General features: G+C 48.9%; 1 protein-coding gene across 7 annotated transcripts in view; it reads right to left on the bottom strand.

Annotated features, from left to right (window-relative positions):
- Positions 1 to 13,680, bottom strand: part of TENM4 (teneurin transmembrane protein 4) — a 720,251-nt gene that overhangs the window by 135,704 nt on the left and 570,867 nt on the right. For all 7 annotated transcript variants that reach the window (XM_032357369.1, XM_032357368.1, XM_032357365.1 and 4 more), the window contains 3 exons: positions 11,881 to 11,982; positions 9,646 to 9,840; positions 3,502 to 3,702 (listed from right to left, as the gene is read on the bottom strand). In XM_032357369.1, the coding sequence (XP_032213260.1) occupies positions 3,502 to 3,702; positions 9,646 to 9,840; positions 11,881 to 11,982 (498 nt within the window). The remainder of the gene's footprint in view (positions 1 to 3,501; positions 3,703 to 9,645; positions 9,841 to 11,880; positions 11,983 to 13,680) is intronic.

Here is a 13,680-nt window from a genome sequence, read left to right as displayed (position 1 = left end):
CCTTGAAACTGTGGTGGGGGATGGGAGAAAAGGTTAAGCAACTTGCCGAGGCCACTCTACTAGCAGGGAGCAGATTGTCTGAGACAAAGTCCAGTGCCTGTCCCACCATCTTACAGCTAACCCCCTGAACATAGAGAGAGCCCCCCAGCTTCAGCAGCATCCAGTCAATAAGGCAGCTCTGGATCAGTCACAGCAAAGACTCAATAGTTTTCAGGGCGCCTGGGTGGCTTAGTGGGTTAAAGCCTCTGCCTTCAGCTCAGGTCATGATCCCTGGGATCAAGCCCTGCATTGGGCTCTCTGCTTAGCAGGGAGCCTGCTTCCCTTCCCCTCTCTCTGTCTGCTTGTGATCTCTGTCAAATAAATTTTAAAAAATCTTTAAAACAAAACAAAACAAAACAAAACCTCGATAGTTGTCAAACAGCTTCCACTCTGTGAAAGTGCACTAGGAAGAGGGGTAGGAGAGAGATGTGAAGCGCACCCCAGCCAGGCACGATTCAATGTGCGTGCATCCATTCTGTAATCTGACGTCACATGAGGGAGACACTATTCTCTCCAGTTTTCAGATGAGGAAACTGAAGTGGAGAAAAGCCTGTACCTCACCAGAGCCCCACGGTTAGCCCGGGACAGCAGCGGGACCGAGCCCAGGCAGGTACCTGGGGCAGGTGGTGAGAAAGAAGCACCTTCCACGTGCCTTCACTAGCCTTCAGACTGGCTTCTGGAGGGGAAGGGACAGCTGAGGGCAATAGTGGCCTGTAGGGAGGTGAGAGGGTGCTGGGCTGCAGGTGAGGCCTGGAGCCCCAGACTGTAGGTTGGCCGCCAGCCTCCTCAGGCCCCAGTGCGCCTGAGGTGAGCCTGGCAACACCCTGAGCCTCCAGGTGATGTTCTACCCAGTCACTCTACCCACAGGACTGTCGTTGTGGGGGTGCGTGTGTGTGTGTGAAATATCTCTGTAGGCTGGGAAGCACTCGACAAACACAAACTACTATTACTATTGCCCTGTGAGACAGTAATTTTGAAGGCAGCTTTGACATTCCTGGCCAGGTGGGCAGTCATGACACTGTTTTTGTCAGCTGTAGGTTGGAGATTTAAAAACTCAAATCCATATTTCTGAAAGGGTATATTTCATCTTGCCTCTATCAAATGTCTTCATTAATATCAAGGGCTCTCAGCAGAGGCTGTTTTTAATCATAATTGTAACAGCAGCTAACATTTAACGAGCCCATATCATGAGCCGAGTAGCATGCTAAGTGCTTCTTGAATATCGTCTTAAATAATTCAGCACACGATAATTCTCTAAATAATAACCCCAGAAGGTAGGGACTGTCACCACCTCCATTTTACAGCTCAGGGAGGGGAAAGAACTTGCCCAGAGTTATAACTAGGACATAGCAGGGCCAGAGTCTGAAATAAGGTTTGGTGGGCTCAGGGACACTTCTCATCACTTGGAACTCCTCTGCCTTTGCACGCGAGGCCACACACACATTTGACACCAGTTATGGGGAGTGGTGCACACAGAGTTGAGAAAGACGAGCTCTCATGGTTCTAGTCAAATTCCCTTCCAATGGGTCTGCCGTCTCCTTTTGCAGGACCAACTAAAGAATACTTGGTGATCTCACCCAAAGTTAAACCTGCTGCCGATGAAAGGCTGTGCAGTTTCATCGGGGATTAACAATGCACCGACAGTTATATACCTATCATAAATAAGCTTTGCAGCCACGTAACAAACAATACAACCCAGTGTAGCTCTGAGAGGACCATTTATTATATCGCTATAAATGGAGCTATATAAAAAGAATTATTCCTAAGACCCTGCGCATCTGTGTCTGCAATCATGTCTTCACACGAGCTTTACAAACAAGGATAAAAGTCCAATTCAGAGTGGATATTGAACACCAATCCTCCGTGCAATGGGGCAGGGTAGTTCCGCGTATTCCAAAGGCACAAATGCTGCATGGATCTCATTTTTGCTGAAGGCCTCAGCCCTCTTTCCTGATCACAGAAAGGACTGCTAACATGCAATGGAATGAGCCAATTTGACCCACACTTTGTTTAAATAGTATTGCTGTGTAAAGAAAGTGATGTTAAGTACAAAAAAACAAACCAAACAAAATCAAAACAAAAAAAACCCCATAGCTGGAGATGCTGCCACTCTTTAGCTATGTGTCCTTGGGTGGGATTACTGAAAAATTTTCTGGGCCTAAGCTTCTTTATCATTATTTCTCTTCATTTGTTTGCTGTCTCCCTCACTGGAAGCTCAACGGAGATAGGACGTTCTTATCTCTTTGTATCTCTGATTAGAAGAGTGTCTAGTACACAGTAGGTGTTCAAAAGCATTCGCTGATTGAAGCATTATGTAGATCAGTATGCCGGGGTGATGATACCTTTCTCACAGGGTTTTCATGTGGATTTAAACAGTGGACCCTGTTGAAATGAGGTCTGAGAAGTGAACACATGTACCATATCCCAGTACTGGGTTAGGTGATTCACATGTGTTCTCCTTCAGCCCTCATCTGGGGAGGGTCTACACATCATAAGGGGATTATGAATAGCAGGATGGCAATGTAACGATCCTTTGAATGTTCCACGTATAAGCCCTCTATACAGAAACTGAACGTTACAATGAAGAACACATTCAGTCACGTGTTCTTCCATGTGTTCATTACCCATTCATCAATATTTATGAAGCGGCTGCTGTAGGCCAGGCCTATGCTGAGTCCTGGGCATGTAGTGTGGACAGACGTGTTTGCTATCCTCATGGAACACACTGGCTTGCAGAGAATCTGGCCAGAATGGCAGGTGGGGATCCGGTCACAGAGAACCCTGAATGAGCTCTGACTGAGTTCAGATGAATGGGTGAAACCAAAGGGTGTGACAGCTGGCCCCTAAGTCCCCCACTGTTTTTTTAGAGAGGTTGGGGGAGGAAGGGAGGGGCAGAGGGAGAAAGAGAATCCTAAGCAAGCCAAGCAGACTCGGTACTGAGTGTGGAACCCGACCTGGGGCTCCATGTCACTACCCTGAGATCATGATGTGAGCAGAAATCAACAGACAGACACTAAACTGACGGAGCCATCCAGGCCGCTGGTCCTGCGTCTGTTAAAGCCCCATTCCTGCAGGTCTCGGCTGGGCACACTGTTCCCTATGGCCTTGACTCTAGGCATGACCACCGTAACATGGGAGATGAGATTTCAATCTAGTATTCTAATTCACATGGTTACAGGGCCATGTTTTCATGCTCAAGGCCATCACTATGTAAGGAATGATGTGAAGAGTAATTTCTGAATCCTTTGCTGATCAAAAGGTATAGGTGCTGAAGGACGGAGTACAGGGGAAGAGGAAAAGCACTCAGAGATCTGGGTAGCCCTGACCCACCACACCCGCCACCCCCCACTCCACTGCATGACCGGGAACAGGGACAGATCACTGACGGGGAATGAATGGCGAATATGTTCTGGTGGAAAGCTCCTTCCTCTGGCCACGCAGTGCCCTTCTCCCCACACTTACCGATAGAACAGTCGTGTCCTGTCCAGCTTGGGTCACAGCTGCAAAGGCCGGTGTCTGGGAGGAAGGTTCCGTGGCCTGAACACTGGTCCAAGCATGTGGCCCTGGGTGTCTCGCAGTTGGTGCCTCCCCATCCCACGGAGCAGTGGCACTCGCCTCTCACGCAGACACCCCGGCCTGAACACGTGGGGTCCATGCAGTCCACTGTGACATGGAGCAGAGAGAACATGGGTGAGCACCTGACCAGCAAAGGTAGGCTTCCTTAAGTGAACGACTCCACTTTGTAGTGGTGGGGCCTTACCCTGGTAAGAGGTCACAGATTTCCTGCGGAAGAGCCACTGGCTAGAGTAAGGAGGAAAAACTTCAGTGGTTACAAATTCCTACTTCTTGGTTTGTAAGGCAGAGTGAGAACTACATTATCAAGGTGCACCTGAAAGGCTCAGTTGGTAAAGCATGTGACTCTTGATCTCAGGGTTATGAGTTCAAGCCCCACATTGGGTGTGAAGCCTACTTTAAAAAAAAAAAAAAGAAAGAAAGAACTATATTTCAAGTGTCAGCATGGCACCCTGTGCCTGCTCTGTCAGCAGTAACTGCTCCGGTTAGTGAACGAGGCTTCGTTTTGTTCCCTTCTTTGTGTCCGGCCCCTGGAACGGAGCTCAGAGCATAGGAGGTACTCAAGAGATCTCTGTCGAATAAACTATCATTGTTTACCACTTCATAATACAGTCTTACCATGAAGGTGGGACTGAAAGAGATTCCTTAATTAAAAAGAGAATTTATTTTGCATTTAAATTCCATTAGATGTTATCATCTTCCCATAGTGTCTGTGATTAACACAAACTTTCAAACCTCACTTTCCAGAGGGCAAACATTTCAATGACTATTCAAAATTACGCAGTGCCGTGAGAGACTCTGGACTCTGGGAAACATAGTGAGGGTTGCAGAAGGGAGGTGGCTGGAGAGATGGGGTCACAGGGTGATGGGTATTAAGGAGGGCATGTGAGGTGACGAGCTCTGGGTGTTAGATGCAAGCATCGAATCATAGAACACTACACCGAAAACTAATGACGTATTAGATGTCGGCTAACTGAACTTAGCCAAAAAAAAAAAAAAACAAAAAACTCTAAAAAACCCCACAAAATTATATTCACAGTCTTCGCCCACCTTTTCCTTGCATAGTGCGTGAACTATATAGCTATAGCTCACAGCCAAGCAACCCCCACAGGGCTCCTAGAGCCCAAGGTCAAGGTGGTCTCAAGAGACCAACCCAGAAATAGAGAAAGAAGAGAAACACTGTGGGTTACCTGCTCTGTACCTGCATTCTAGGAAGGGCTTCACCTATATCTTCAGATTCAATTTCTTCCATAACCCAATGAAGTACAGATGAGGAAATTAAGGGTCAGAGAAGCAAATGATTTATGTCGGGCCACACAATTAACTGTGCCAGAGAGGAATCAGAAGGTCTGTCTGATTCTGAAGCCAATATTTGTTACTGGGGCTGATTTTCCTAAATCAAAACTTTAGCTATGGGGCTTCACAAGATTAACAGAGACCTTCTGGACCTTCCAGAGATCTTCTGGAAAGCCCTGCACAGCAAAGTGGGAGGAGGGTGTTGAGGGCCAAATTATCACATGGCTCCAGTTTACACGGAAAAGTGCAAAAGGCAGCAGAGAAAAGACAGAGTTGGCAAAGGCCGGGCCTACTTTACCAAAAAGTTGTGAGATCTGTGTTTCATTTTAGGAAAGAGGGGATTTCTGTTCCTCTTGCAATTGTAGGGGAGAGTGGTGTCCTTGTAGGGCTGCCACATGCAGCAGCTGGAAAGAGGTTGACAGTGCTTCAGTGAATGTGGTCAATTTCCTCCAGGAAGCCCTCTGGAGGAACCCCTGTGCCCCAACAGGAAGGAAGTTGGCATCTAATCCTTGAGGTCTTAGGTTCAAGGGTCTTTCTGAGGTCCTAGGTTCAAGGGTCACGAGACAAAGGCACTGGTTCTAGGATGACCGTCAAGTTCATGTACCTCCTCCGAACTTCCCATGTCAAAATTATCTTGCTCTCGGTTGCTCATGAGGACACTGAAGATTTGAAAGGACCGTGTGATCTATAAACTGTCACCAAGAAATTACTTTTCCATCCTATCAGGCCATTTAGTGGCATGACTTGGGTAAACTGGTCAGAGGTGCTTTTATTTATAATTCAGACATAACGTTCCTACGTTAAGTAAATTTTATAACCCACATATTGACTTTTGCAGAACAGATGGGGAAACCTGGCCTGAGTATGTTAAAGTCACAGACACAAATGGACAGAGATTGTACAAACAGCCACATTCTGGGAACAGAGTGTCTGTCTGAAAGCTGGCTTATCAAGGACAGCTCTTCTACTTTTTAGGTCTTGAAAAGGAGTTCAACTTAATGACATAAATGTGACTTCAGAAGGTTGGAAGTCAGGAGCAATCATTTGCTAAAAACAGAATCATGAGAATAATAGTAATAATAAAAACAACTAGTACTGATGTAGTCCCTCTTCTGGGCCATATTTTACTATTCAGTCATTTAAGTACACAGTCTTAGCTAACTCTAATGACAGTTCTTTGAGGTAGAGACCATTACTATTCCCATTTCACAGATGAGGAGACTTAAGCACTGAGAGGTTAAATAACTTGCCCAAGATCACACAGTGGTAAGTGGAGGAATTTAAATTTGAATCACTCTTTCCTGGTAGACATCTCTTGCTATTTCTTCTGTAATCTTACTGGTTCAAAAATACACACATACATATATACATATATATAGATGTAAGTGGTTAAAAAATAGAAATAAAAATGAAACAAAGCAAGAAAAGAAATAGAACAAAGTGAAGAATTAATAAAGCCAAATGAAAGCAAAGAATCTTCTCTCACAGTCTCTGGACACCACTTCACGATGGTTAAAGCATGACCCGTTGGAATTCCTGGTAATTAAAAATAATAAAAATAATAACAGTGATATATTTTCATGACTGGCCTCACATCTTGGAATCTCAGAAGGATTATTCTGGCCCATTAGGCTACTATGATAATTCCCCAGACCCAGCGCGCTTTCCAGTTTGACAGGAAACGGCTCAGCAATTCCTGTCCCGAGGCCCATAAAGGTATTTCCCGTTCTGGGAGTGCCTGGGCCCTGGCTTTGTGTTGACGCTGTCTCTGAGGCACCCTCGAGGTTGAATCTATAAATCTGCACTGTTAGCGAGCAAGCCGAGAGGGTGCCAAGTTTAGCAAGAGGCCCTCGGCGTCACAGTCCCGCTCCTCAGACACAATAAGTCTGATAGGGACCCAGGAACCAGCAAAGCGAATCCCACACTCTCAGAAGACGGTCCAGGCAGGGAATGAAGACCAGAAGGTACTGATAACAGGACCACAACTCAAGAGAAGGCAGCTCAGCTGAACGGGCCAAGTGAGGAGGAGGATGCTGGTAGGGCGCGGGGAAGGCGCGGGGAGGACGCTGTCCCTGCTGACTCGATACCTACGGCCATTCTCTGGGCCACTTGTGACGCTCTGCTAGAGACGGCCTCTGGAGACTCAGGATCTGCCCTCACTTTCTGGGGCTTCTGGGGCGATGGCAATCCGAGAATGGGATGAAAGTTATCTTCCTTCTACCACAGCAAGACGGTTTCACAAATGACATTTGTTTCCCCGAGAGCCATGGGTCACGAGGGGAGACTGAGCTGGCCGGCGGTGGCGGAGTTCTGAGCTGAAGGAGTAGCGGAGAAGCTGCTGGGGAAGTGGGCTGAACGCTGTGTAGAAGATAGTCTAACTGAGCTTCTGCTTGGAGGAGGGGCCAGTTACCTTTTGTTTTGTTTTGTTTTCCTTTGTAGAGCTCGCCGTTCAAGCCCAAATTTCTGGCAGAAGCTTAGCCCGTTAACAAAATGAGGAGGCCTTCGCGGCCAAGCGGCAAACACAACTCTTCCCCCAAAATGTCCCCTGCTCCAGTGATCACACAAGCTCCGAGATGCTCTTCAGAACCAAAACACAGTGTCACTCTGCACTGCAAAAGGCCTAAGGTGTTCTCTTCTGCCATTCCCCCACCCCCTCCAAGCCTCCTGTCGGCACAGTTCGGGCTTTGAAAAATATGGGGCCATAAATTTCAGAAGAAGAAGAGGGAGAGACGGAAAAAATAAGCTTGTTAGCTGATGTTTTATAAACACGGCAAAACCCGTCAGCACAGAGCTGAGGGAGGAGGAGAGGGAGAGGAGTGAGGCGGCGCGGCGGCCAAGGCCCCTAGAAGCCCCCATTATAAACACAAGGGCTGTGCAATGATGTTTCACCAGGAAACATAAGTAATATAAGGAATTAGTACCAGATGGCCGTCCTCAGAAAAGAAAGGAGTCAAAACATCTCTTTTCAAATAGATAACGTAAATCAAAGAGCTAAACAACTTTTTCTCCCCTCTTTGTTAAGTAAGCCTGCCTGCTGGGGCACTGTCCGGAGCCAGAGGAGCTGGGGAAGGGACAGCGTGCTTTCCCTAGCCCACACGGCCCGGTGGGCTTCAGGCTGGGATGACCCCACTGTTTCAAGAGATCTCCTCTTTGTTTTCCTTTTCTTCTTAGGGTCTTCACCTCAAGTGACTAAAATGAAAAGGGAACGCAGATGAAGGTCACCATTGTCGGAGGAGAAAGCAAAGTTCCTTTGTTCCAGAGGCTGGCGCTCCTCCTCTCTCAGACAGCCCAAAGTAATCCCCATCAAAGTTAATAGGTCTGAATCAGGACCTCCAGGCACACTTGGGGTTTACAGGCAGCCTGTCTTGGAGAGGCGCTGCTTTTCAGACACTAATCCCTTCCTGTTCCCCACTCTTTTAAAGTGGGCCCTTTTCCCCCTTTCTCTCTCTCTCTCTTTCTTTCTTTTCTTTTCTTTCCTCTTTCTTTCTTTCTTTCTTTCTTTCTTTTTTTTTTTTTTAAGAGAAATGATACCTTGAGAGGGGCCTATGTGATCAATCCCAAATGGGTTAGAAGGCTAGCTCTCCTTGGAGCCTCTTCCATCCGCTGTGAAGACTCCAGCACCTTAGATGGTAGGCAGCGGGAGGGAAGTCCATTAGCATTGTCCCCAAGTTGCAACAGTGACGTCCACCTGGTTTCCAAAGGCCTTGGATAAAGTGACTGGGGTGAAGCAGGAAATGGGCTTCAACTGTCCCCATAATAATACTAATAAAAAAAGACCTAACATTTATGGGGCATTTATTATATGTCTGACACTCAGCTAAGTGCTTTCTTTACATGAGTCATTTAATTCAATCCATATGATGGCCCTCTGAGGAAGGAATTCCCATTTTATTGATGAGAGTAGTGAGGCTGGTTAGTGGCACAATAGGACTCAAACTTACATCTAATCCCAGAGCATGCACTCTTAAAAGCCACTCTATATTGCTTGTGAATAAGACCCTTCTCACCTACAAATCCCACGCAGGCAAGAAAAAAGAGAGCTCTGAAGTAAGAAGACTTGGGATGGGTCCCAGCCCTGCCACCCACTAGCCCCAAGCCCGCTGCTGGCTAGCTCCATGGCCATGGGCTTGCCGCTGCCTGTCCTCGGGCCAGAGATGCTCACTTTTCTCACCAGATGAGACTGTCTAGGAAAGGACTGGCTTACTGTGAAAGTGGAAGCTCACTTTCTGGCCTCCGCTGCACAGTTTACGTCAGAGAGAGACACACTCACAAGTACCTATGAGCTACGCACACACACACATGCCTGTGCTAACAGAAGGCAGAATCTGAAGGTCTGTAACAGACTCATACTTAAGACATGGAGAGAAGATGAGCTTAAAGGGGAGGAGAGAGAACCTGGGCTCTGGGGCCAGACACCCAGCTCTGCCACTTCCAGGAGTGTGACCCTGGGCAGGTCTTGTGACTCTCTGAGTCCCGGTTCCCCTAACCATGACACAGAGGTAACCACCTCACCTTACCGGGTTTGAGGCCAAGTGATCTAAGGCCTCTAGGACACAGCCTGCATACAGTAAGTACCCCACATACAACCCTGTCTTTCCTTCACCAGCTACGACTCCAATATGCCAGGGGGTGCCTGGCTTAGGGCGGAGCTGTTCCCCCAAGGTGAGCCCGGTGCTGCGCACTGGCCTGTCCCAGAGTCAGGTGGGTGCCGCCGCCACCCACCCGCCGTGGTCCTACCTTCCTCACAGCTCTCGCCCTTGTAGCCAGGGTTGCAGATGCAGGTGCCCATGATGCAGGTGCCGTGGTTGCTGCAGGCCACATCGATGCACTGGCTGGTGGGCACGTCACACTCGGCGCCCTTCCATCCACTGTGGCACAGGCACCGGCCCTTCATGTACTGGCCATTCCCGCTGCAGAGCACAGGGCAGGAGGCTGCAGAGACAGCACGGGAAGTCTGGCATCAATCAATGCCTGGCATGGCCCATCTGCCTTTGCCCCTTTCTCCCTTCGGCCTGCAGGCCAGACCAAGAGCCTCAAGTGCTTTGCCACAATCCCCACAGGTACCCATCTCTCTGCATCTCGGCCTTTATTTTATTCCAGTTTAAACACACGTGGAACTGTAGGCTAGGGTGTGCTGGGCAGGGTCCGGTGGGGTCAGCACCCGCTGAACGTTGCTCTCCTTCATCCCCCTTGGACTATGGGTGCAGCTCAGCAGCGGGGCCAGGAGCCTGATGCTGGAAGCTTCTACCTGTTCCTTGGTCTTACTGGGAAAGACAGCGTCTAGGCCTCCTGCCTGCCCCAGTCTCTCCTCCAGCACTCTCCTGACAGCATTCCATTTCGCTCCCTGCACCCCACCTGCAGCACCACCTACTATCTCTCCGACCCACTATCTCCCCGACCCAGCGACTCTCAGCCCTTCTTGCCTTTCAGGCTCCACTGAAGCCCCACACACTACTGTCCCCATAAGAGAATAGCTCAGCTCAACCTGGCTCTTTACAGTATTATCTTCCCATTCTGCCTCTTAGCATAGAGTGGTTTGTAATCATCCGTATGAAGGACACTATATAAAAATAAATTATATTGCCCTGTGCCATAAGTGCCTGCCGGCCTTCCCGAGACACGATGAGGCTGTTTACACGTGATTCTCAAGTGTAGTGTGGATGGGATGAGACAGTGATTCCTGTGAGAGGGAATGACTCATCTCCTCTCGCGGCACCACCTTCCCCCGGCCCCCACCTGGCTTCTTTCCTTTTAGCGGTACCCAGCAGGTACTCGCTGTGGCTCCTCAGGGCCGCAGCGCTGCTGTCTCAGACCGAGTCTCTCCCACATTAGCAAGAATAAGCCGGAGCCCCAAGCAGCATCATGTCACGGCACTTGCCAGGCACGCTGTAAAACCATCTCTGCCTCCCACTGATCAATGACTATTCAAGAGCCAGGTCTGGATTCCAATGTCACCCCATCCACGGAGCCTTTCCTGGTCCTTGTCGCATCCAAGCTAAGACAGCCGCTCTCTGAATTGAACCTTGCTGTAGCGTGTTTCACTTGCTAATGACACTTTGTCACTGTCTACTTCTTTGTCTGTCTCCTGGACCAGACTGACCGCTCCTGGGCTGGGCCTCGCTCAGTGCTCTAGCCCCAGCCCCCAGCACGGGAACAAGCCCTAAAGGGCACTAAGCAGATGCTTCCTGAAGGAGTGAAGAGATGGGACGACCAAAGAAAGGGGCCATTTCAGTTTCCCAAGAGGAGTGCCAAAGCCTCAGGTCTACAGAGCTCCTGTGGCCTTTGCCCTTGTACTTCTTTCAAGGACAGAAATGGAGGCCAAAAGCACGTCATGATCAGCCTTTAGCCATCTCAGCAGTGGTCATCATTAGCACTGTCTGTGCCCAAATATGAGGCAACACTGGGGTCCTGTGTGGAGCAAAGCAGTCTCCCCCCAACCCCTCCCCTCGGTGGTCTCAGCAAAGATCCTGGTGAGAGTGGCGCAGTAACACAGGCCCGGCCACAAGGCCAGAGAGAACACACTTGTGAAGTGACCGGCAAAGCCCGTTTAGCACATGTCAATTATACATCCATAATCAAAGAAACAAAATGAAACAATCCTACCCCCCACCACCACCATAAAAAGGCCGCCAAAGTCACTTGGTAAAGGCTGAGCACTCCTCAAAAGGGAAATCAACTTTTTAAAAGGACCACCACTGCCACTTCCCCTGACCCCTCCACAGACATGGGGTTTGCTGTGGCTGCCCCTGACCCTCCCCGGTCACACCCTTGGGCACAATGGGACTGATGCAGCCACAGCTCTGCCTTCAGACTTCCCCCTCCCCTCGGGGCTTCCAAGGAATGGGTCTGGGGGGCCCTTCTCATGGGAGGCAGGAGGTGGCCCAGGGTCCTGCGCTTGCTCTGAGAAGTAGGACGGGAGCCCACCCCCGGGGCCAGGAGAGTAGGGATCGCACGCAGATGCACAGGTCTCACCTCTGCCACAGTCGGGGCCCAGGAAACCCAGGAAGCAGTGGCAGGTCCCAGAGATGCAGTCCCCGTTGCCATAGCAGTTGCTGGGGCAGTTGTCCACCGACTCTGGCGGGGAAGAGAGAAAGAGAGTTGAAAAGAGGCCTTGTTTATCTAACAGAAGGCCCAGGGAGCCAACCTCAGGTGAGCCAGGGCCCACACACTGGAGATCTTCTGGCCCCGTCACTGAAAGGAACCGACAGAGTTAAAAATTAATACATTATTTTTATTCTTAGGGCATCTCAATTGACACTAAGAGATGTGTTCTGGAAAATGTCTGCCTGAACCAAGTTTTCATATATCAAATTTGTATCTACAAACGCATTAGAAATTCTGCAGCTAAAAACACTGGGGAAAACAGCATACGCGGTTAGCAGTACTGATCTGTGGAGGCTAGGTTATAGGGGTGTCTTGTGGTCATCTTCGCACTCTCCGTGCTTTACATTTTTCTCATAACGGGCCGATATTCCGTTTACTTGTTTTTTTACACAGAGTTACTGGGCATTTGCAGACCTGTCTCTTCCCATCTCAGATTTTTCACCTGTCGGTCAGATGCCCACTGTGACCCACCAGGGCTAACACAACAGCCTGGGGCCTGGCCTCCTTCTTCCTCTCTGGCTCCGCACTTTGATTCCATCATCACCCGGCAGTCTGCACCATCTCTCGGAAACAGAGCTGATCCTGTCCTTCTCCTGCTTAAAAATCCTTCGATGGCTCCCCATGTATCAAGATGAAAAAATCTAAGCTCTCTCAAAAGGCTTTTCTTCCATATTCCCTTTGCTGTACACGCATCCCCAGCGTATGCAGTCATGCCTGCCTTTTGTGGGATGGCATTTTCTCAGGCTCTTCCTACTCCTTTTTGCTATATTCTGTGTCACCTGACAAAGAAATACAGTGTTCATTTAAGAAAGATTTTAGCAAAAAACAGTAGTCGATGTTTCGTAGCTTCAGGTAGCAAACCTGTTATCTAGAAAATCTGTTTATTTGGAACAGCCTGTTTCTCAATAATGCTGGGTGTGGAATAAGGGAGGGAAGCCACTCTCTACTGGAGACTTCTTTGTGTCACATATTTCTGCTAGGTTTATCCCATTTCACTGTCCCTGTATCTGCATACATTGTTATTCCTATTCTAAAAAAAAGAAAAAGAGGCTCAGAGAAAGACAAGAGGCCTGCTGAGAACCACCAAGACACTGAGTCCTGGAAGCAGTATTTGAACCCAGAACTCCGGGCCTGGTCTTCTTCAATGATACTGTGCTCTCTGGACCTTGAGGGGACTCACTCAGCAGCAGAAGCCTGGGGAAGGAACAAGGTGACATACCCTTGGCATAGTGAGGCTGGTCCTGAAGACAACAAAAGATCCCACCGTAAGGCAACAAATTCTAGGGCTTTTGGGGCATAAAGGGATCCAAGAAACTAGAGCCTTGTGCTCTCATTTAATAATGAAGGAAACCGAGACCCAACCAAGGGCAGTGACTCACCTGAGGTCTCAAGGAGAGTAAGAAATGAAAGCAGACGAAGGGTTAGTCAGGCGGGACAGAGTTAAGGCTTCAACCTGTTGTCTTTGCTCACAACTACAAGCTGTGAAGCTAAGACTAAGGTCTCTGCTAAGTGAGATGTTAGCATATAAGACATAAGTCTTGCCCACAGGAAATCTGCAGCCTGACTAAAGAATGAGAGAACAGTTGGCACCCCAGGACACGGCCCAGGACATGGAAGAAGTTGGGCCTGGAGGTAGAGAGACCTGATGTGGGGGCCCATTCTTCTAGT

Source organism: Mustela erminea, chromosome 9 (assembly GCF_009829155.1).
Source record: "Mustela erminea isolate mMusErm1 chromosome 9, mMusErm1.Pri, whole genome shotgun sequence".
In the NCBI taxonomy this organism is placed as follows: Eukaryota; Metazoa; Chordata; class Mammalia; order Carnivora; family Mustelidae; genus Mustela; species Mustela erminea.
The sequence above is the reverse complement of the archived record's forward strand: the minus strand, read 5'-3'. Positions and strand labels throughout refer to the sequence as shown.